Source organism: Lithobates pipiens, unplaced genomic scaffold, assembly GCF_037356315.1.
Source record: "Lithobates pipiens isolate NorthernLeopardFrog02 unplaced genomic scaffold, aLitPip1_a1.2 Scaffold_44, whole genome shotgun sequence".
In the NCBI taxonomy this organism is placed as follows: Eukaryota; Metazoa; Chordata; class Amphibia; order Anura; family Ranidae; genus Lithobates; species Lithobates pipiens.
The window spans coordinates 4231969-4257269 of record NW_027507870.1 but is presented as its reverse complement, the minus strand read 5'-3'; the positions used below and the strand labels follow the sequence as shown (position 1 = coordinate 4257269).

Below are 25301 nucleotides of genomic sequence, written 5' to 3'. Positions count from 1 at the left end.
CTTCAACCATCTATCATTGAGGTCCACCTACTGCTTTACTCAAAGATCACTACATTGAGGCTGAGTCCTCACTATGCCCGCTTGACTCATGTGCTGTAAGGTACATGTGTCCAACTCATCTGTCCGTTCATCTGAAGTATGATCTTCCACCATCTATCATTGAGGTCCACCTACTGCTTTACTCACAGATCACTACCTGTGTCCACCTCATCTGGTAAGCGCGCCAACCTTACTTTTTTGACTTGACTTCACGATCCAGCATTTTCTTCAAGATTTATCACCTTAGATTGTCTTGTTGTTTATTTGCACCTTCAGGGTATATGGAATCAAGATGGACTGATATGCTATGTCATATATTAACAATTGTCATAGTGGTTTATTTCAAATTTTTAATTTTCTCTAGTTTTTGAGCGCCACACTATTATTTTTTATATCTATAGGATCAGTAAAGTGCCATGGGCCTTAGAGAAACATGGAGGGAGGCTGCCATGGCTCACCTTCTTCTGAAAATGTCAAGTGCCTGGCTTCAGTACAGACCAGGAAAAGTGAGAGCAGAATATTTAATCGGCGTACTTGTTAATAATTAGTGACTAGGAAAAATTCAAGCCAAGGGATCAGCGTGGCAGCCAGGGAAGCAGCATTTTCACAGGATAGGTCAGCATTGGCAGCCCACGTGGGCCTCTTTATACAGTAATAAGTGATATGGAGAGGTGACAGTGTCAATCAAAGTCACCACCATCCCTGAATAGTATGTAAATAGGGAAGAGTAATTTGGTGGGACTTTCAGGGTGCCATGTACAAAGAACAGAGAAACACAACAATAATTGTAAAAAAATATAACAAAATTAATTAAACAGCTAACAAGCGTGTTAAAACCAATGCTGTTGGCTATACAAACATTGCGCAAATATAAAAAAGTGCACATTTAGTAGATCAGAGTCTTTCAGAAATTGTGTCCCGACACGTTTTGCCCGCTGGGGCTTCCTCAGGGGATATTTGTTGAAAGACAGAAATAGATGTGTCACTAAATCAAAAAACACAGTTAAGAACATACCAAACAATAACAATGTCCACAAAAATATATATTGTGGCCGTCCAGATCCATTAGCCAACCACCAACCAGGGCTTTGTTACCTGCACGCTGATGTTGAGCCAAAAATAGAATAGAGAGATGATGGGCACTGGGCTGCACTCAGGAGGCTGGCCAGAAGAGGCGACAGGACTGAGGTCGGGGCTAATCTATCCAATAAAAAGAAAAATGACTAAGGGTGACAGGGGGATGGGGGAGGGAAAGGGGTGGAAAGGAAGGGTGGGGGGAAGGGGGGAAACTATGGAAGAGAGTGGGAGGAAAAATAGGGAAGGGGGGGTTTCGTTTATTCTGGGAAGGGCAGTGTTGTACCTCCTGGATGTCCAGCACACAATTCTCAGCCAATTTCTAGACTTTCGGGAGAAAAATAAAATTCCCGTAATTTCTAAAGGAAACGTTACTTGGTGGTCTCAGATCTTCTTATTACAGTAGAAGTCGGTCTTCCCCAGGGTGAATTCTGGTCTCTTCTGAGAGGGTGTATATGGAGACTTCCCCAGGGAGGTCAATACCAGATTCTTCTCGCAGATCCACCAGTTGCGTTCTGCGCAGGAAACGCCCCGCAAATCTCCGCCACTGATTTTCAGACAATCGTCGCGCTGTCTGTAAAGTGATCAGATCATATTATTACACCATATATATACAGTGGTGTGAAAAAGTGTTTGCCCCCTTCCTCATTTCCTGTTCCTTTGCATGTTTGTCACACTTAAGTGTTTCGGAACATCAAACCAATTTAAACAATAGTCAAGGACAACACAAGTAAACACAAAATGCAATTTGTAAATGAAGGTGTTTATTATTAAAGGTGAAAAAAAATCCAAACCATCATGGCCCTGTGTGAAAAAGTGATTGCCCCCTAAACCTAATAACTGGTTGGGCCACCCTTAGCAGCAACAACTGCAACCAAGCGTTTGCGATAACGTGCAATGAGGCTTTTACAGCGTCCTGGAGGAATTTTGGCCCACTCATCTTTCCAGAATTGTCCTAATTCAGTTACATTAGAGGGTTTTCGAGCATGAACGGCCTTTTTAAGGTCATACCACAACATCTCAATAGGATTCAGGTCAGGACTTTGGCTAGGCCACTCCAAAGTCTTCATTTTGTTTTTCTTCAGCCATTCGGTGGTGGACTTGCTGGTGTGTTTAGGATCATTGTCCTGCTGCAGAACCCAAGTTCGTTTCAGCTTGAGTACACGAACAGATGGTCGGACATTCTCCTTCAGGATCTCTTGGTAGACAGCAGAATTCATAGTTCCTTTTATCACGGCAAGTCTTCCAGGTCCTGAAGCAGCAAAACAGCCCCAGACCATCACACTACCACCACCATATTTTACTGTTGGTATAATGTTCTTTTTATGAAATGCAGTGTTCCTTCTACGCCAGATATACTTGGACACACACCTTCCAAAGAGTTCCACTTTTGTCTCATCGGTCCACAGAATGTTGTCCCAAAAGTCTTGGGGATCATCAAGATGTGTTGTGGAGAAATTGAGACGAGCTTTGATGTTCTTTTTGCTCAGCAGTGGTTTTCTCCTTGGAACTCTGCCATGCAGGCCATTTTTGCCCAGTCTTTTCCTGATGGTGGAGGCATGAACGCTGACCTTAACTGAGGCAAGTGAGGCCTGCAGTTCCTTGGACGTTGTTGTGGGGTCTTTTGTGACCTCTTGGATGAGTCGTCGCTGCGCTCTTGGGGTAATTTTGGGCGGCCGGCCACTCCTGGGAAGGTTCACCACTGTTCCAATATCTTCGCCATTTGTGGATAATGGCTCTCACTGTGGTTCGCTGGATTCCCAAAGCTTTGGAAATGGCTTTATAACCCTTTCCAGACTGATAGATCTCAATTACTTTCTTTCTCAATTGTTCCTGAATTTCTTTGGGTCTCGGCATGATGTGTAGCTTTTAAGGATCTTCTGGTGGACCTTACTGTGTCAAGCAGCTCCTATTTAAGTGATGCCTTGATTGTGAACAGGTGTGGCAATAATCAGGCCTGGGTGTGGCTAGAGAAATTGAACTCAGGTGTGGACAACCACAGTTATAGTATGTTTTAACAAGGGGGGCAATCACTTTTTCACACAGGGCCATGATGGTTTTGATTTTTTTTCACCTTTAATAATAAACACCTTCATTTACAAATTGCATTTTGTGTTTACTTGTGTTGTCCTTGACTATTGTTTAAATTGGTTTGATGTTCCGAAACACTTAAGTGTGACAAACATGCAAAGGAACAGGAAATGAGGAAGGGGGCAAACACTTTTTCACACCACTGTACCTGTATGTACTAACTATTTATATGTAGCATTGTCCTCACAAGGCCTGCTGGTAGCTGGCTTCCCTTTTCCTACATAGCCAGGAAACAAGCATTTTTCACTTTCATCTGGGCACCATAAAACAGTCTTTGAGTTTGGTTTTGTTGTTTAATGACTTCACCCCCCCCCCCCCCCCCCCCCCCGGAAAGTTTTACCCCCTTCCTGACCGGAGCCTTCATCGCTTTAACTGACAATTGCGCGGTCGTGCGACGTGGCTTCCAAACAAAATTGACATCCTTTTTCCCCCACAAATAGAGCTTTCTTTTGGTGGTATTTGATCACCTCTGCGGGTTTTATTTTTTGCACTATACACAAAAAAAGGGCATGAATTTAGAAAAAATAGCAATATTTTTTACTTTTTGCTATAATAAATATCCCCCAAAAATATATAAAAAAAAAATATTTTTTTCTCAGTTTAGGCCGATACGTATTCTTCTACATATTTTCAGTGAAAAAAATAAATCGCAATAAGCGTATATTGATTGGTTTGCGAAAAAGTTATAGTGTCTACAAAATAGGGGATAGATTTAAGGCATTTTTATTATTATTATTTTTCTTTTTTTACTAGTAATGGCGGCGATCTGCGATTTTTATCGGGACTGCGACATTACGGCGGACACATCAGACAATTTTGACACATTTTTGGGACCATTGTCATTAATACAGCAGTCAGTGATATAAAAATGCATTGATTACTATAAAAATGTCACTGGCAGGGAAGGGGTTAACACTAGAGGGGCGATCAAGGGGTTAATTGTGTTCCCTAGTGTGTGTTCTAACTGAAGGGGGGAAGGGACTGTGTAGGGGAAAAGATAGATCGCTGTTCATACTTTGTATGAACAGACGGACTGTCTGTTCTCCCCTCAGAGAACAGGAAACTGTGTTTACAGGCACAGATCTGGGTTCTCCGCGTGCCCCGAGTGATCGCAGGAGCCTGGCTCCGTGGGCAAGCCGGGGCCACGCAAGCACCCCTAGTGGACAAAAAGGGAAGCAATGTAACATGAGGGCAATTTGCACAGCCAAGCCATGTTGCCGCAGTACAACTGCGGCGGCTGGTCGGCAAGCGGTTAATTGGGGATAATAACTCGGATGGGGTAGATGGGTTATGGAAAGATTAGCTTGGCCGAAACAATGAGTAGGGACAACTTCCTTCCTATGGACACAATCCTGGACTGTTACATTACGTTTTTAAAGAAAAAGAAACAAGTCAAATACCATTTAAAATGACTAAACTGCAGGTATTGAAAGAATAACGAAAAAAAATGGCGTGGGGTCCCCCACCCAGTCCATTCCAGGACCTTCAGGACTGGTTTGGATTTGGAGAGGAACCCCATGCCAAATTTTTAGTTATAAACGGCGTGGGGTCCTCCCCAAAATCCATAACAGACCTTTATTCGGCAATGCAGTCTGGCAGGTCAGGAAAGGGAATGAGCGATCTAGTTCCCCCCCTTCTGAACCATACCAGGCTGCATGCCCTCAAGATGGGGGGGGGGGGGTGGGTGCTTTGTAAAAGGGGAGACAACCACTGTCCAGGGTTGTCAGAAAAGGGCTCTTGTCCCCAGGGCATGTGGCCTGGTATGATTCGGGAGGGGGGGGGCACTCGTTTGTCCGCTTCCCTGACCTGCCGGGCCGCTTGCTCGGAAAAAGGGCCCTGTATGAATTTTGGGGGGACCCCACACCATTTTTATTTATTTTTTGTCCTTTTTACTTTATTTTATTGTAAAACTTTATTTTTGCTGTAGCATGTTTTATACATGCGACAGATGCGGCACTTTACAGGCAGATTAAGGGGACCCCCTCCCCCAGGTACTATATTTAAAGGAATTTTTCATTTTTATTGTTGCATTTAATCATTTAAATCACTGCTCCTGAAAAACGATTGTTTAAAAAGAAAAAAATGTGATCGATACATGTCCCCCCAGGGCAGTACCCAGACCCCAATACCCCTTTTATGGTCAATTACTTGCATATAAGCCTTCAAGATGGCCACTTTTGATTTTTCCTGTTCGGGTCCCATAGACTTCAATGAGGTTTGCCGTTTGGGTCGGAACATTTCCCCTGTTCTGCAGTTCCACTGTAAACTGAACAGGGGGGGAGTTCGGCCCATCTCTAAAGGGAGAAGCCCCTTTAAGACGCCCAGCAGAGTGTCCTTCTGCTCCTATCCCTGGCATCAGACTCACAGTGCAGAAAGAGGAGGGGAGTAGAAGGGGAGGACTTTCATTGGCTGCTGCTGCAGCTGAAAAGAAGGAAAGACAAAAACAGAACATTCCATAGCTCGACTCGCCGACCAGTCTGCTGACCAACCAGATTAACCTGTCCAAGAGTCTGCGTTAACCGCTTGCCGACCGGCTCATGCCGATATAATTTGGTAGAAGGTCACGTACAGGCAGATTAACGTACCTGTACGCTGCCCTTTAAGATGCAGTTTGCGGGAGCGTGTGCGCCCACTGCGACCTCCGTGAGTGTGATCGTGGGTCCTGCGGGTCGTGGGTCCTACGTACTCGATGTCCGCGGCAATACCCACGATTGTCTCACGGAGAGGAAGGACGGGGAAATGCCGATGTACACAAGCATCTCCCCCGTTCTGCCTAGTGACACTGTCACTGATCACCGCTCCCTGTAATCGGGAGCAGAGATTAGTGTCATGTCACATGTAGCCCCTCCCCCCCACAGTTAGAATCACTCCCTAGGTCACACTTCATCTCTACAGTGCCACCTAGTGGTTAACCCTTTCACTAGCAGTCACATTTACACCATTAATCAATGCATTTTTAATCGCACTGATCGCTGTATAAACGTGAACGGTCCCAAAATTGCACCAAAGGTGTCCAATCTGTCTGCCATAATGTCTGAGTCACAATAAAAATCGCAGATCGCCACCATTACCAGTAAAAAAAAAATTATTAATAAAAAATGCCATAAAACTATCCCCTATTAGTAGATGCTTTTGTGATAACTTTTGGGCAAACCAATCAATAAATGCTTATTGCGATTTTTTTTTTTTAACCAAAAATATGTAGAAGAATACGTATCGGCCTAAACTGAGGAATAAAAATGTTTTTTATATATTTTTGGGGTATATTTATTATAGCAAAAAGTTAAAAAATTTGGTGTTTTTATTTTTTGTTTATGGCGCAAAAAATAAAAACCACAAAGGCGATCAAATACCACCAAAATAAAGCTCTATTTGTGGGAGAAAAAGGACACCAATTTTGTTTGGGAACCACATCACATGCCCACGCAACTGTCAGTTAAAGCGACACAATGCGGAATCGCAAAAAGTGCTCTGGTCAGGAGGGGGGGTAAAATCTTCAGGGGCTGAAGTGGTTAAAAACAGGGGTTTAGTTAGCACGCATTTGCAAGCGCATTCCATTGAATGCACGTGCCCCCATCGTGGAGACGCTCATAAATTCAGTAGCGTTAGGTCTACAAGTAATACACAGGCTGCTGCGAAGAGACCTTGCACCTCACGCATGCCTTTGCAAATGCGTGCAAAGTAAACTGTTGGACAGGTTAATCTGGTTGGTCAGCAGACTGGTTGGCGAGTTGACCTATGGAATCTTCTGTTTTTGTTGTCTTTTCATGCGTTTGCCCTTCCATGAGCTCTTTGCCGTGAAGGCCAGTTATAGGTGGGGGGGGGAAGGGACCATTTGTTTGTTACGTCGGAAGAGAAGGCCCGCCCCTAGCAATGGGGCTAGGAGAGAGATTGGATTGGCCAAAAGCCTCCTACCAGCCAATGATATTGGCAGTGTACAGAGCTTGATGGGGGGAAGGGACCATTTGTTTGTTACATCGGAAGAGAAGGCCCGCCCCTAGCAATGGGGCTAGGAGAGATTGGATTGGCCAAAAGCCTCCTACCAGCCAATGATATTGGCAGTGTGCAGAGCTTGATGGGGGGAAGGGACCATTTGTTTGTTACATCGGAAGAGAAGGCCCGCCCCTAGCAATGGGGCTAGGAGAGATTGAATTGGCCAAAAGCCTCCTACCAGCCAATAATATTGGCAGTGTGCAGAGCTTGATGGGGGGAAGGGACCATTTGTTTGTTACATCGGAAGAGAAGGCCCGCCCCTAGCAATGGGGCTAGGAGAGACTGGATTGGCCAAAAGCCTCCTACCCGCTAATGATATTGGCAGTGTACAGAGCTTGATGAGGGGAAGGGACCATTTGTTAGTTACATCAGAAGAGAAGGCCCGCCCCTAGCAATGGAGCTAGGGGAGATTGGATTGGCCAAAAGCCTCCTACCAGCCAATGATATTGGCAGTGTGCAGAGCTTGATGGATGAAGCTGAGACACGAGTTCCCCCATCATGTTCGCTCTCTCTCCGCGTGATTGACAGCAGGCAGTGGGCGGGGTCTATAGCGGGCTGTCTGTTGGCTTTGGATTGGCCCACTTCCTGCTGTCAATCACGCCAGGAGCGAGCCTGATGGGAAACAAGTGTCTCTAAATCTCCGTCAGTCTCCACCCACTCAACTTCGAAGATCCTTGATGGAATTCTAATTTTTATGAATTCCCCTGATTTTATTCTGATAATTGTGTGCAATTAATAATTAATACTATGCAGTTAATAAATGTAACAATGACTTTCAGTATGATTTGTTTGTTTGGCTATGTTCCCATCCAGACCAGTCTGCCTGAGCGGGTGGGGTAATCTATAACATGGCACCGATGGTAATATCTTGCCATACTTACAATGACTGGTAGGGTTTCGGCCATTTCCATTCTTGAGTTATCGAATTCCATATTAATTCCTTCCCGGCCCAGAATCCTCTATGATCCTCCTCTGGGAAATGCTAAGAATAGTTTTGGTGTTAAAGAGAATGTGCAGTGGATTTGTACATATCGTCTTTTCTCATTTATTATGGTCAATAGAAAAAACTGTCTAATTTGGACAATGTAACATAATAAAGTACAATAATATAATACTGAAGTCTGCTAAATCTGAAATATAGTTACATAGTTAGTCAGGTTAAAAAAAAGACACAAGTCCGTCTAGTTCAGCCAGTAAAAAGGGGGATCATTTAATCCCATATACAGAATGCCACACCCACAGTTGATCCAGAGGAAGGCAAACAACCCCCAGCAGAGCATGATCCAATTTCCTCCAGCAGGGGAAAGAATTCCTTCCTGATCCCCCGAGAGGCAATCGGATTTTCCCCGGATCAACTTTACCTATAAATGTCAGTACCCAGTTATATTATGTAAACTTAGGAAATAATCCAGGCCTTTCTTAAAGCAATCCACTGAGCTGGCCACAACCACCTCTGCAGGGAGCCTATTCCACATTTTCATAGCTCTTACTGTGAAGAAACCTTTCCGTATTTGGAGATGAAATCTCTTTTCCTCTAGACGTAAAGAGTGCCCCCTTGTCCTCTGTGATCTTAAAGTGAATAACTCAACACCAAGTTCACTATATGGACCCCTTATATATTTGTACATGGAGATCATATCCCCCCTTATGTATTTATACATAGAGATCATATCCCCCCTTATGTATTTATACATAGAGATCATATCCCCCCTTATATATTTATACATGGTGATCATATCCCCCTTATGTATTTATACATGGTGATTATATCCCCCCCCCCCTATGTATTTAAACATGGAGATCATATCCCCCCTTATGTATTTATACATGGAGATCATATCCCCCCCTTTTGTATTTATACATGGAGATCATATCCCCCCTTATGTATTTATACATAGAGATCATATCTCCCCCTTATGTATTTATACATGGAAATCATATCCCCCCTTACGTATTTATACATGGAAATCATATCCCCCCTTATGTATTTATACATGGAGATCATATCCCCCCCTTATGTATTTATACATGGAAATCATATCCCCCCTTATGTATTTATACATGGAAATCATACCCCCCCTTATGTATTTATACATGGAAATCATATCCCCCCCTTATGTATTTATACATGGAAATCATACCCCCCCTTATGTATTTATACATGGAAATCATATCCCCCCCCATATGTATTTATACATGGAAATCATATCCCCCTTATGTATTTATACATGGAAATCATATCCCCCTTATGTATTTATATATGGAAATCATATCCCCCTTATGTATTGATACATTGAAATCATATCCCCCCTTATGTATTTATACATGGAAATCATATCCCCCCTTATGTATGTATACATGGAGATCATATCCCCCCTTATGTATTTATACATGGAGATCATATCCCCCCTTATATATTTATACATGGAGATCATATCCCCCCTTATATATTTATACATGGAGATCATATCCCCCCTTATGTATTTATACATTGAGATCATATCCCCCCTTATGTATTTATACATGGAGATCATATCCCCCCCTTATGTATTTAAACATGGAGATCATATCCCCCTTATATATGTATACATGGAGATCATATCCCCCTTATGTATTTATACATGGAGATCATATCCCCCCTTATATATTTATACATGGTGATCATATCCCCCCCTTATGTATTTATACATGGTGATCATATCCCCCCCTTATGTATTTATACATAGAGATCATATCCCTCCTTATGTATTATACATGGAGATCATATCCCCCCTTATCTCAGTGTCAGCTCGGTTTACACTACTGTGATGCAACTTTGATACGATTTATTAATTATTTGGTGAAAATTTGGTGAAAATTTGATGTGACTTTGATGTGACTTTGATGTGACTCCGCTTATTCTATGTGGACAGGTTCCAATGTAAATAATCTCACCAAAGTAATACAGGAACCTTTTTCTAAAATCACATCATTCTGAGTCACATTGATTTGAATGGGCACCATTAAAAACAATGTGATTTCCCTTGTTATGCATTTCTGTGCGATGCGATAGACGTAGCATTAGTGTGAACCAGGCCTAAGACTCTACTCACAGGTGGAATTACTATATACCACCTACCCGAAGTTCCATTGAATCCTTCTGTACGGTAACCAGGTTGGAACCTTTTCTTTCGCAGTCTGCCCTGCCACTTTCCCATGTCCCTGTATTTTTAGAAATCCAGAGACATTTCTTTCCGAAGAGGTCCCAGCCTTCGGGGCAAAGACCTGGAAAAAATAACGCATGGGTACACAATAAGTCAAGCTCTGGAGTCGGGGATGGAAATCTTATAGAAATCGTTTTCTGAGGGGTTCTACAATTAGATGATAAACTAAACAGAGCAAGGCCATCCACCGGGCATTGTAAGCAGAAGCTTGGGGTCCAGCGAATGACCAAGTGAATGACCAAGGGACCCAAACCTCCGGCAATAAAACAGGAAGAAGAGCAATTGGCCAAAGCTGTGCACCTGACTGCCCCTTCAAGGGAGGATGGACTTGTGGGCGGCTGGTGCCTGATGGGAACATGGCAGTACAGACAATGCAAATGGGGTGGCTGCTCTGTGCCTGTTCCAGTCCTTATCAATGTCAACTAGAGGTGAGCTCAGGCATCCTCCAAACACATCTCTAATGCCCCGTACACGCGATCGGATTTTCCGACAACAAATGTTGGATGCGAGCTTGTTGGTGGAAAGTCCAACCCTGTGTAGGCTCCACTGAACATTTGTTGTTGGACTTTCCACCAACAAATGTTGGCTAGTGGATTCTCAAATTTTCCACCAACAAAACTTTGTTGTCGGAATTTTCGATCGTGTGTACAGAAGTCCGATGCACGAAAGTTCACACATGCTCGGAATCAAGCAGAAGGATTCGCAATGGCTATTGAACCTCTTTTTTCTCGGCTTGTCGTACGCGTTGTACGTCTTGTACGTCACCACGTTCCCACGTTCGTAAATTGTTGGCCAACATTTGTGTGACCCACGTGAATGCAAAACAAGTTTAAGCCAACAAGCTTCGAACAAAAATCCACGGTTTTGTTGGCGGAAAGTCCGATCGTGTGTACGGGGTATTACTCAAACTTCTAACTTCTGCTTTTTGGCACCCTATTGAGCTGCGGGGCTGGGTCACCAGAGTACAAAAATCGGGTGTTTTGGAGTTCAGGTTTAAAGTGAGTTTGGAGTACGCCAGGTCAGTGGTCTCCAAATTGTGGCCCTGGGGCCCGGATGCAGGCCTTTTCTTTCCTTTATCCGACCCTTGAGGCAACCCTAGTCCTGCCATTGACACTAACATTGGGACATTATTCCTTCTATTGACAACAACAATGGGGCACTATTTTTCCCCTTTACACCAAAGATCAGGCAGTGCTTATTCCCACTGGGCATAGTTTGCCCCCCCCCCCCCCCCCCCGAAAATCTGAAGGACAGTAAACTGACCCTTTTTTTTTTTAGAAAGTTTGGAGACCTCTGCTCAAAGTCATCTCCAATATCAGTTCAATGGGCATGGCGGGCAGGTGCTACCTTGCTAGTGCTACATTCTGCCTTAATCCATCCCTGAAAGTGGAGATGGCACGTGATTGACATTTTTCCCATATGGGTTAGTAGAGGTGATGTGGTCTACCCCAGTGGTACTCAACCTCAGTCCACAAGTACCCCCAACAGGCCATGTTTTCAGGTTTTCCTTTATCTCTCATGTGCTTTAAATCAGAGTCAATGGCTTGGTATTTTGGACAGCTATTTTATCTAATGCCCCATACACACGATCAGAAATTCCAACAGAAAAAATTTGGATGTAATTCAACTCAAGCTTGCCTTGCATACACACAAAAGTTCTCTGAACTTTCGACCATCAAGAACACGGTGACGTACAACACTACGACGAGCCGAGAAAATGATGTTCAATGCTTCCGAGCATGCGTCAAATTGTTTCCAAGCATGCATAGGAATTTTGCGGGTCGGAATTTGTACAGACGATTGGAACTTTTTCTCTCGGAAAAATAAAGAACCTGCTCTCAATCTATTGCCGGCGGGAATTCGGCCAGCAAAAGTCCGATGGAGCATACACACGGTCGCATTTTCTGACCAAAAGCTCTCATCGGTCTTTTGCTGCCCGAATTTCCGATCGTGTGTATGGGGCATAAGAGAAATTTCCAAAACATGGTCTGTTTCTTGAGGACCAAGGTTGAGAAACACTGGTCTACCGTACACATGATGGACAAAGCCAAAACATAGCAGAGTGCAATCATTTTTTTTCCTCATTCCGAGTACACACGATCGTAATTCTCGTCGGAAAAAGCAATGATGGTTTTCCTGGTGGAATTCCGCTCAAGCTGTCTTGCCTACACACGGTCACACCAAATTCCGATAGTTTAGAATGCGGTGACGTACAAAACGTACAAAAGGGAATAGAAAAAGGAAGTTTAATAGCCAGTAGCCAATAGCTTCCGTCTCGTAGTTGAATCTGAGCATGCGTGATTTTTGGCATGTCGGAATTGCATACACACGATCAGAATTTCCGATAGAATGTTTTTCCGTTGGGAAAATTGAGAACATGCTAACAATTTTTGGCTGGTGGAAATTCGGACAGCTAAATTCCGATGGAGCTTATACACAGTCGCATTTTACGATGTAAAGCTCTCATCGGTCTTTTTCTGGCTGGAATTCCGATCGTGTGTACGCAGCATCACTTTGCAGAGAACTGTAAAGGATGGAGGTACAGGGGGTGCAATTTGAAGAGTCAGAAGACTCATTTTGGTTCAGGTAACATGAAGTCATATCTCCTTGTTCTTGTTTGGTGGCCTGTACAGATAAACAGAAGCTCTGCATATAAAGCAACCCTCACGCTGCCTCCAATAGAATGTCCTAATACTAGTTCTTACTCAAATAATAGCATCATTAAAGGGGTTGGAAGTTGTAAAAAAGAGGCGTGTCTAGGTCTAGAAAAAGCCCAACATTGGGGGTTTTCTGAAGTTATGTACAGTGTATTTGTAAGGTAAATGTCAGGAGGAAGATGAATTCTAGTCCAATTAAATATTTAAAGTGTAAATACAGGCTAAATGCTAAATTAAATTTAAATTCATGTATGTGATCTATCTCACTTGCCAAAAAGATGTATCTGGTTTTCTAATCCAGACACACCAATCGGAGAGCAGACTCAGGTCCTGACCATACACTCGTATTCATTGTAGTCACAACAGCACAGCTTAACCAGGGCCGTGACTGGATAGGGAAAGATAAAACACACAAACAAGAGAGAAGAGCCCACAGGCTCTGGTGTAATATCCTTTATTTTATGATAAAAACTAGATAAAAATGCACTCACAAGAAAAAAGGAATCAGAGCTTAACAAACACATCTCCCCACCACGGTATTGTGCATCAAAATTCTCTCACCACCCTCCATAGGAGCTCCAGCTGACAGGGTATGTGGATATGGCAGCAATCCTGGATCGAATGCAGTCACCACTGTGCTTGATCTCATGCACGCTGACATTTCACATGCACATGAAAACCAACTTGGGGGTCCCCAGCATGAGATCAAGCACAGTGGTGACTACATTCGATCCAGGACTGCTGCCATATCCACACTGTCACCTTGAGCTCCTATGAAGGGTGGTGAGAGGATTTTGGTGCACAGTACCATGGTGGGGAGATGTGATTGATAAGCACTGATACATTTTTTTTCTTGTGAGTGCATTTTTATCTAGTTTTTAATCACAAAATAAAGGGTATTGCACCAGAGGCTGTGCGCTCTTCTCTCATGCTTGTGTGTTTGTAGTTTACAGTGCTGGCTGGTTGTGAAGGCAGCAAGATTGTGGTGCTATTGAAAATTAACACTTTCAAGGCTGGAATTATATAGAACTTTTTGACCCTCTTAGTGCAGGACACCTGTGGCTTTAGTACAAGTACTGGCATATGTGTCTACATGGTAGGGAAAGAGCAGCAGCTCACTGATGAGTCGTCTCTCTGCTCTCTCCTCAAATTAGCCACCGTTAATTTTATAAACAGTATAAAATAAAAGTATTACTTCCTCATCCCTGGAGATTTTAGGTACACCAGACATTTAAGCTGACAAACACACAAGCTGACCCTTGCAGTGATTATTCAGGACATGTCAACTGGAAATATGCTTTGATGGAGAGGTCCAAAGCAAACCCCCCCCCCATACCCTACTGAGGTTCCTCCATATTTACAGATGAGGGATAGTTTAGACATTGGGGTATAAGTATATGTACTTATCCAGCCAAACACCTCTTTTCTCACACTCTAATGCCGCGTACACACGGCCGGAATTTCCGATGGAAACAGTCCGATGAGAGCTTTTCATCGGATTTTCTGACTGTGTGTATGCCCATCGGTCTTTTTCTGTCGGCATTTCCGACGGACTTTAGATTGAGAGCCTCTTCTTAATTTTTCAGACGGAAAACCTTTCTGTCGGATTTTTCGATTGTGTGTTTGCAATTCCAACACACCAAAAATCACGCATGCTCAGATTCAACTACGAAACGGAAGCTATTGGCTACTGGCTATTGAACTTCCTCTTTCTAGTCCCGTCGTACGTGTTTTATGTCACCACGTACTAAACTATCGGAATTTGGTGTGACCGTGTGTAGGCAAGACAGCTTGAGCAGAATTCCGTCGGGAAAACCATCAGGTTTTATAGTGCCATCGAACGTGTTGTATGCCGCGTTGTTATTGACTGTCGGAATTTGGTGTGACAGTGTGTAGGCAAGACAGTTTGAGGGAAATTCCATCGGAATTCAGACGGGAAAACCATCAGAGCTTTTTCCAATGAGAATTCAGATTGTGTGTACGTGGCATTACTTAGCCATTCTCAACTCGGGTTGCTACAGAGGTTTGTAGGCAGGCCTCGGTGCAGGTATGTGGGTGGGTGCAGGGTGGTGTGGCGGCAATAACACACACAACGTCCAGTTGCAAATGGTAGAATTTGTTTAAAAAAAAAAGGCAAAGACTTCACAGCAACCCAGTGGGAGGAGAGCCAACCGGGAACATTTATGGATACCAATAACGTGTAGCTGAGCAAGTATCAGTCAAGATGACAGCGTCTGTCTGGAGGGAAATAATTCGGCCTGGCTGTTCCGAAACCGAATGGGAAGATGTCCAAGAGGAATGCGGAGCCTTAGGCCGCGTACACACGGGCGGATTGTCTGTCCAACTTAGTCCGCTGAACCGTGTTTCAGCGGACAATCCGCTCGTGTGTGGGCTTCAGCTGACTTTTTCAGCAGACAATCTGACGAACAAAGTCTTACGGAATTTCCGTAAGACAGTCCGTTCAAACTTGGTTTTGTCCGTCCAAACTTGGTTTCAGCGGACAGTCCGCTCGTGTGTAGGCAAGTTGGATGGACTAAGTATGGCGCATGCTCAGAAAGGATTTACACGGCCGAAGGTTGCATTGCAGTGTATAGGACGTTGTTTTTCTAGTCCCGTCGTACGTGCTGTACACGTCATCACACACGCTTTCAGCGGACTGTCTGTTCATCGTGTGTGGTCAAGTCCGTTCATGCAAATTTTGAACGGATTGTCTGTCGGATTGTCTGACGAACTTAGTTGGGCAGACAATCCGCCCGTGTGCCCGTGTGTACGCGGCCTTAAGCTTTCTCTATTCATCTGGAACCTTTCCCTGCCGCTAATACTGTCCCTGACAGATGGGTGACCTATCCCTTCCCTACTCACATGTGCGTCAAACCCAGGGACCAGGGTCGTAGATAGACTCTGCCACACCTAAGATGACTGGCAGAGTCACATTGGTGACCAGCATCCAATCACATCTCTGCCTCAGGAAACTATAGAAGATGGTGGCCATCTTGTTGGTTTAAAACAACCTCATATTGATATGTTGGGTTTCCTTTGTTTTATGCAAGCAATACTTTTAATAAATGCGTTTTTGGAGTTTACTAAGCTGTGAGAGGGTTTTTCTTTCTCTATGAGTGATACTACTGTTTTGGTGGTTAATCAATCCGGACCCTGGAGGAAGTGGAACAATTGGTGTGAACTAGAGGATTGAATCTACCTGGAGCCTGCCCTTTGATTATATCTTTGCGTTTATCTTTTTCTGCAGTGGTCATGGTTATTATCTGGTAAGAGGCTGTGTGTGCTCACTGATGGTGGAGGACTCTTCCGGCCTGAGTTACATCACTTACCATCATAAGTGACCACACATAGCCTCTTACCAGATTACCACTTATTGGTTTTTGATGAGGACTGTGAATTAACTCTTAAGTTCTTTTTCTGTGTTTGCACACTTATAACCCACTCTGGTGCAGTTTAATTGTGCTTTTTATTTCTTTGGTAAAAAAGCGTTGCACCATTTCCCTTTATATTCATGGAGTCAACAGACTGCACCTGCCTTCAGGTACCCATTCAAGAAGAACACTACAGATTTTGTTAACTAGAACTTTTATAGGCATGGTTGGCAATGGAGTTAAAGCACATACAGACCATACAGTTTATCACAGCCACTGGGATAGGTGTGAGACAGATGCTACCAGAGGATGACTTCTCCTGAAGGAGTGGTGGAACAGGATAATTCCCACTGCGTTCACCACTGAAAAAATATCAGAATGTTCTGCAATACCAGACAGTGTCCCTCATGCTGTCCCTAATTGCCAAGAATCTTTCTCTGTGCTAAGCACCATCCCTTTCCAGTGGGTTGGTTCCTTTCCCTAACCTGCCACTAGCCTGAAGGGTGCCCCAATGACGTGGGATCTCCTATTTAAAGGCTCCCACGTTAAGATGGCAACCTCAGCTCTCTCGAAAACTCAGCATTCAGTCAGATTCCTACCTACCTTCCCAGAGAGGACTAATGGAGGCACCAAAAGGGCAAACTTCCCTTATAGATTCCTCTTCCCCTATAACAGTGATGGCGAACCTTGGCACCCCAGATGTTTTGGAACTACATTTCCCATGATGCTCTGGCACTCTGCAGTGTACTGGAGTACCATGGGAAATGTAGTTCCAAAACATCTGGGGTGCCAAGGTTCGCCATCACTGCCCTATAACAATGACAGAGTGCCACTCGCAGGCCAGTTGATTACATGCACCCGCCTACAGGTGGCTAAGGCCGTGTACACCTTTTCCAGAAGCAGGTGTGAGGAACCAAACTCCCAGCTTAGAAAATCCCGAATAGGCAAAACCAATAGATCACTGCTCCACTCACTGCAGTGAAGCCATTAACTAGATATAGCCTAGCAGCCTACCTAGAGGAGATTTCTACATGAAAATCAATTGGTCAATAAAATATTATAACAAAGTAATGCCTTTTAGCTTGTGAAAGGGTCAAGGGGGAATTTGATTATTAGAAAACACTTTGATCAAATAATGAACAGAATTATAACACATAATACCTCTCCGCTCTGCTATGAACTGGTTCAGTTTTGATTTTACATTATTCAGTGTCACGTCTGCTTTCTGCATTTCGGTTGAAGATGTCTCTTTATCCTGAAGACACTGTAGCAGAGAGCCGTTCAGGTCCGCCTCATTCTGTACTGCCTTCTCCAGCTCAGTCTTGGTGGCTGTCAGATTGCTCCTCATTGACGCCAGGAGCTCCTCTCCCCTCCTGACACTCTGAATATGACTGCTGTTTAGGTCCAGCATCTTTTCTACCATGTCCTTCAGCTCCAGGTGGACCATCTCCAGACTCTGCTGGGTCTTCTCCAGCTCCCGATGGGTGTCCTCCAGCTCACTCTCAGTGCACACCAGCTTCTTCTTTATTGACTCCAGGAGCTCCTCTTCACTCCTGAGGCTCTGAGTCAGACTGCTGAATGTGGTCTGGTGATGGGTCAACGCCTGCTGGAGATCACCGGACACCTGAGCATCTAGAACATGTGACACAGATAAGAATAATAATATTATTATTATTATAATACAGGATTTATATAGCGCCAACAATTTACACAGCGCCTTTACAATATAAAAGGAGACAATACAGTTACAATACAATAAAATACAAGAGGATTAAGAGGGCCCTGCTCAGAAGAGATGAGTTTTCAGGGATCGCATGAAGGTAGCAAGGAGTAGGAGATAGCCGGACCAGTGGAGGTAGCGAGTTCCAGAGGATGGGAGAGGGTCTGGAGAAATCCCGGAGATGAGCATGGGAGGAGGAGACGAGAGAGCTTTAGAGTAGGAGGTCTTGAGAAGAGCGGAGGGGACGGTTTGGGTGATATTTGGAGACAAGATCGGTGATGTAGCTCGGGGCAGAGTTGTGAATGGCTTTGTATGTTGTGGTTAGTAATTTGAATTTAATTCGCTGGGCGATTGGGAGCCAGTGTAGGGATTGGAGGAGAGGGTTGGCAGACGCTGAGCGGCTGGTAAAGTGGATAAGTCTGGCAGCAGCATTCATGATAGACTGAAGAGGGGAGGAGCCTATGGAGAGGCAGGCCAATGAGAAGGGAGTTGCAATAGTCAAGGCGAGAGATAACAAGGGAGAGAATGAGGAGCTCATAAATCATTATAAGAATAAAAACATAAAACAGAATAGAGTGCAGAATACGACTGCCTTCAGGGGATTAGGAAGGAATTTATTTTTTCCTAAACTAGAGCAAATAGGATAATTTTTTATTTTTTTTTTGCCTTTCTCTGGATCACCTGTGGGTATAAAGTTCTGTGTATGGAGGTTTTCTATTTCTGCATTTTTTCTATTGGTTGAACTAGATGGAGTTAATTAACGAATTAATGTAAATCCCAGAGCCATTAATTAGAATTTGGCTATCTATTAGAAATAAGTGCATTTTAATTGTAGCACCCTCTAGTGCACTACTACTTCAGTGCATGCAAATTAATGTCACACTCATGGTTAGTTTGTGAGTCTGGAATCTGGGTCAGGGTTTACTGCAGGTCAGGCTGGATGACTCACAGACGCAGGTCTGTGGTAAATTCCCCTTGATCTGGAAGTTTGGGGAAACTTCTAGAAGTCAGTGGGTGGGGGCGAGGAGGGTCGATCTGCATAATTGAGAGAGCTTGGCCAATCCCCAGGCAGAATGTTCTGGCAGGGAGGCTGAGTCATCCCTTAAATAAGGATGAGTCATGCTAGCAGGGGAGTCGGGTGGAAGATGGAGCGCTGAGGAGGGAGGCTCAGGCTGGCTTGGGAAGATTAGAAAAGCAATGAAGTTTGAAAGGAATCCTGCCTGAGAAGCAGCGGGAGAAAAGAGGACAGAGTACATCAGCACACTCCAGGATTTTCTGGAGTAAAGAGGACAGAGTGAGCACAACCCAGGATTTTTAAGGGGAGAGACTGCCACATGTATCAAGCTTTCTATAAGAACAGCGTTGCGCTTAACCACTTTTTACCCTTGCCCTGGGAGATCTTCAGCAGCCAGGAGAGGGGTTTAGGGTCACAGAATACTCCAAAATGATCAGTAGTAGCAATAGGAGGACAAACTTCTCTCTAATCTTTCAAAAGCAGCTTTCTTGAGGTAGTAAGGAATGGCTAGTATATATAGGATCCTACAGAAGCAGTCCACAAAGCCACTGCTGGCACTTAGTTCCCTCATAGCACTCACCCAGTTATCAGTCCCAACAAGGTCTTTACTCACAGGGTCCTAGGTGCTGTCTGCCCCCCAGCATCCACAGGCGGATCCTTAGTGAGGGAGATAACAAGAACCTTCTCCAGACCCAACACTCGAGTGTAGTGCCCTCCAGTGTAATTCTCAGACAATCTTCCACAGGCCCTCAGCTTAGCAGCCGCTGAGGCCTAGACTGCAGCTTCTTATCTCTCTGGCTATCTTCTAGGGGCAACAAGCCCCCCAGGAGAACTGAAACCCTCCCAGACGACGAAAAGAACAATCTGCTCAAGCCACCTGCATATTTATTACCACCCCAGCCACCTGCTGGATGCCTCCTTCCAGGGATAAGCTGAGGCATGATAAATATTCTACTAATCATTTGAATTTCCCTCCCTATGCTCTGGAAGCTTCTTCAAGAGGCAGGCGAAGCAATCAAACTCTCAGCTCAGAGATCCTGATCAGACCAAACAATCAACAACCAATCCTCTCACTACAGTGGAGCCAAAAAATAGTTTACCTAGTAGCCTAACAAGGAGGGTGCTACAATAATAAGTGATGGGCAAATTGCTATATAGCAGGGGTCCCCAAAATGTTTTTAAACAAAGGACTACTTTGCAGTCTGTTATGCCGCGTACACACAATCAGAATTTTGGTTGGAAAAAACTCTGTTTTTCCGACGGAATTCCGATGGGATTCCGCTCAGGCTCGGCATCCACAGGCAGATCCTTAGTGAGGGAGATAACAAGAACCTTCTCCAGACCCAACACTCTAGTGTAGTGCCCTCCAGTGTAATTCTCAGACAATCTTCCACAGGCCATTCAGCTTAGCAACCGCTGAGGCCTAGACTGCAGCCTATCTCTCTGGCTATCTTCTAGGGGCAACAAGCCCCCCAGGAGAACTTAAACCCTCCCAGACAACAAAAGAACAATCTGCTCAAGCCACCTGCATATTTATTACCACCCCAGCCACCTGCTGGACGCCTCCTTCCAGGGATAAGCTGGGGCATGATAAATATTCTACTGATCATTTGAATTTCCCTCCCTATGCTCTGGAAGCTTCTTCAAGAGGCAGGCGAAGCAATCAAACTCTCAGCTCAGGGATCCTGATCAGACCAAACAATCAACAACCAATCCTCTCACTACAGTGGAGCCAAAAAATAGTTTACCTAGCAGCCTAACAAGGAGGGTGCTACAATAATAAGTGATGGGCAAATTGCTATATAGCAGGGGTCCACAAAATGTTTTTAAACAAAGGACTACTTTGCAGTCTGTTATGCCGCGTACACACAATCGGAATTTTGGTTGGAAAAATCTCTGATGGTTTTTCCGACGGAATTCCGACGGGATTCCGCTCAGGCTCGGCTTGCATGCACTCGGCCACACAAAAGTTCTCTGAACTTTCGACCGCCCACGATGACCCGAGAAAATTAATTTCAATGCTTCCGAGCATGCATCAAATTGTTTCCGAGCATGCGTAGGAATTTTGCGCGTCTGAATTTGTACAGACGATCGGAATTTGCGACCCGAAATTTTTCCGAGCGAAAAATTGAGAACCTGCTCTCAGTCTTTTGCTGCCCGAATCTCCACCAACAAAAGTCCGATGGAGCATACAGTACACACGGTCGCATTATCTCATGGGACATTTGCTGGCGGAATTTCCGATCGGGTGTACGGGGCATTACACTGTTGTTCAGTGAAACTCACCTGTGTGCAGGCTCCATGACCGGCCGCGCTCCTCATTGTGATGTCATGGTCAAAAGATATCTGTAACAAATTGCTGGGTGCTGGAACGCTCTGCACCACTCTGCACAGTGGCTTCCGTGATGTTCCGTGAGAAAGCTCTACACACACATGGCCTTCTCGTTGCAGGGGCAGGATTATGGCAGCCAGTGGGTCATAGTTTGGCAACCACTGCCTTCAACTGCTTGCCAACCAGCCGCTGTCATTATACTGTAACGGCTGCGCAAATCGCCGTAGATGTCCACCGGCGACCTGCGACTGCTCTTCAGAGAGCCAGACTGGTTCTCTGATTGCCTTGATTGCCCCCTAGTGTTAACCCCTTCCCTGCCAGTGACATTTATACAGTAATCAGTGACTATTTTTTTAGCTCTGATTGCTGTATAAATATCAATGGTCCCACAAAAGTGTTGTAACGAGGTCCCAGGCCTCCTTTGGTCTAATGAGAACCTCCAGGGCCAGAGATAGCTGACATCCTTCTGAATATGGTGGGTTGTGAGGCATAGTGGGTGCAAGGTAGTTAAAGTTATTGGGTGCCAGACACTTCTTGAATGCAAAAGAGATTTTATTTCTCTTAACAGAACTTTTGGGAGAAAGGGTTAGGGCCAGTACACCCTTAGATAGTTGCAAGATCTATTGGCAGACTCCGAGACCTTCAACAGGTGGACAGCCATGCAGGGAAAGGCATTCAGCAAGACACCACATCTGCGTGTGCAGGAATGCTGTCTCCTATGGTTACAGTCTTTAACAGTTCCTAACACAAAGCATAACAGTTCTTTCACTTCCACTACAATTACTCCTTGTAATTCTTCAGCCCACTGAGCTCCCGGTCTCTCACTAGACTAGATGAATCCCTTGAGCTCCTCCAATCTTCACGGTGGTATCTTCCTCAAGCATCACCCCACTTCTCTGCTGGGTACGTGGCTTGGCACTCTAGATACCTTTCAAGATTCACCCCGCTGGCCTGCTCAGTTCCTGGCTTGACACACAAGGCTGCTCTGCAAGCGTCACCTCCGTTGGTTGGGTCCCAGGCTTGATACCCACTGAAGTTTCTCAATTCTTCACCGTCCCCCTTTGGTGAGAATACTGCTCCGTTACTTGCTTCAGTTACTCACCGTGATCTCTAGTAACAAGGTGGTTGGTCCCTTTAGTGGCGACAGCTTCCCCTCTACCTCTGACCACAACAGGTACTCTGGCCGGTAGAACCGTCACTTCTGGTTGGATTGCAAGCCTCAAATCCAACCCTGCGCTGCTCTCTTGCTTCTGGATAGGCCCTCAGACAGTCTAGCAGCCAGATGTGCCTAGAATAGGCCAAATCTCCGGTCTAGTAGCCCGGACACTACAACGCACATCCACCCAGACAGCCGTCCAGGTGGCACAGAACATAGATCAGCTGACTCCACCCGAATATATAGGCTTTCCCAGCAGGCGAAACAATATGAATTGAAGAGGTGGGGGGTGATAACAGAGGGGAGGAGAGGGGATATGAATAGAAGAGAATGATGGCAGAGGGGAGGAGAGGGAGGGGGACATGAATGGAAGAGAATGATGACAAGGGAGAGGAGGGGGCCATGGGTGGAAGAGGAGGAGAATGATGACAGAGGCGAGAGAGGGGACATGAATGGAAGAGGAGGATAATGATGACAGAGGGGATGAGAGGGGACATGAATGGAAGAGGAGGATAATGATGACAGAGGGGATGAGAGGGGACATGGATAGAAGAGGAGGAGAATCATGACAGAAGGGTGGAGAGAGGACATGAATTGAAGAGGTGGGGGATGATAACAGAGGGGAGGAGAGGGGACACAAATGGAAGAGGGGGAGAATGATGGCAGAGGGGTTGAGAGGGGACATGGATAGAAGAGGAGGAGAATCATGACAGAAGGGTGGAGAGAGGACATGAATTGAAGAGGTGGGGTATGATACCAGAGGGGAGGAGAGGGGGCATGGTTGGAAGAGGAGGAGAATGAAGACAGAGGAGAGAGAGGGGACATGAATGAAAGAGAATGATGACAGAGGGGAGGAGAGGGGATATGAATGGGAGAGGGGGATAATGATGGGAGAGGGGACATGGATGGAAGAGTAGGAGAATCATGACAGAAGGGAGGAGAGAGGACATAAATGGGAGAGGAGGGGGATAACAACAGAGGGGAGAAGAGGGGGCATGGATGGAAGAGGAGGAGAATTGACATGGCTGGAAGAGGAGGAGAATGATGACAGAGTTCAGGAGAGAGGACATGGATTGAAGATGAGGGGGATGATGACAAAGGGGAGAATTATGATCATGCATGGAAGAGGAGGAGAATGATGACAGAGGGGAGGAGAGCGGACATGCATGGAAGAGGAGGAGAATGATGACAGAGGGGAAGGGACATGGATGGAAGAGAAATAGAATGATGGGGGCGTGGCTTGGTGCCTGAGGAAGATGGACGCTCGCTTCTAAGCTCTCTCTCCCAGAGGTCCAGCTATCTATTCATCGGGTATCTATCTCACCGAAAAACATGGGGAGCACACCGCAAAACCCTTCTGGTTTACCCTCCCGTTCGTCCAGGAGCCAAGACGCCCTTATAAACCAACACATACCGGAGATATTCCGTGCGCGGCCTAGAGGAGCGGCGTCTGACTCGCACGCAGCACCGCGCGACGATTCACCTCATGGCAGAGGGCCTAACAGATCCAGAAGCCGGAGCCCACAATCTCAACCCACGGATCCACCGTCGTCTCCATCGCTCAGTCTTGCAGATTTGAAAGCTATGACGGCGGATATCAAAGGAGCACTTGCGGCTGCGGTCTCCGAACTACGCGCGGACTTTCAGTCGATGATCCTGAGGGTGGAAGACATAGAAGACACACAAGCCCGCCATGACACTACTCTTTGCCGATTGCAACAAGTCTCGGAATCCCACGCGGTCCACTTCAGGGACATTAACCGCCACCTGGAAGACCTTGACAACCGTGGAAGAAGACACAACGTTCGAGTACGAGGTCTTCCAGAGTCCGTGGAACCTACACAGCTTGCCCACTCTGTCACGGCCATTTTCAATGGCCTCTTAGAGAGGCCTCCCGATACGCCTATTGTTCTAGAGCGCATTCATCGAGCCCTACGACCCAGGGGAAGGGATGCTGATCCCCCTAGGGATGTCATATGCTGCATAGCCGATTATATCCTTAAGGAAGAAATTATGCGGAGGGCGGATGCTTCATCAAGGCGCTGAAATTAAACTTTTCCAAGACCTGTCGGCCATTACTCTACAGAGAAGACGAGAGCTAAAACCGGTCCTAGATCTCTTGAGAGCCCGCGCTATTCCATACAGATGGAAATTCCCTCTTTGTCTCTCAGTCAACTATAATGGTCACTCGGTTAATCTCAGAGTTCCTGAAGATCTTGATCATTTTTGTAGTACTCTCAATTTGCCCCACGTTGAAGTGCCTGACTGGTACAGTGATTTTCGTCTCCGTTACGGAGAGCTGACTCTATGGAAGGCATTGCAGAGGCAGGCAACTTTAACATCGGCAGACGCAGGAGGAGCCATCCCCCTGCCTCATCACCGAGAGCTCGAGGCAACGTGCGCAATCTCAGCCCTACAGCCTCACCGGACCACCGAAAGCCCAGGAGATCGTAAAGACTCTTCTTCCTGGAAATCCGTCTCGTTGACACACAACCCCACGAACCTTGTTCTCTGTTTTCCCGGTTACCTGAGTTAAGTGCAGTCCCACTTGAAACCTAGAACCTATACTGCTCTGAGGATTTCTACTTCTTTTTTCATTCGACAACCACTATAGATGTATGAGAAATTTTGCGGTTTACTGACCTAGAAT

General features: G+C 45.4%; 1 protein-coding gene across 1 annotated transcript in view; it reads right to left on the bottom strand.

Moving 5' to 3' along the window:
- Positions 1-546: 546 nt before the first annotated feature.
- Positions 547-25301, bottom strand: part of LOC143956900 (uncharacterized) — a 53315-nt gene continuing 28560 nt past the window's right edge. The window contains exons 4-7 of the mRNA XM_077467070.1: positions 17590-18060; positions 10316-10461; positions 8079-8179; positions 547-1687 (exon numbers count right to left, since the gene is read on the bottom strand). Coding sequence (XP_077323196.1) covers positions 1498-1687; positions 8079-8179; positions 10316-10461; positions 17590-18060 — 908 coding nt within the window. The 3' untranslated portion in view covers positions 547-1497. The remainder of the gene's footprint in view (positions 1688-8078; positions 8180-10315; positions 10462-17589; positions 18061-25301) is intronic.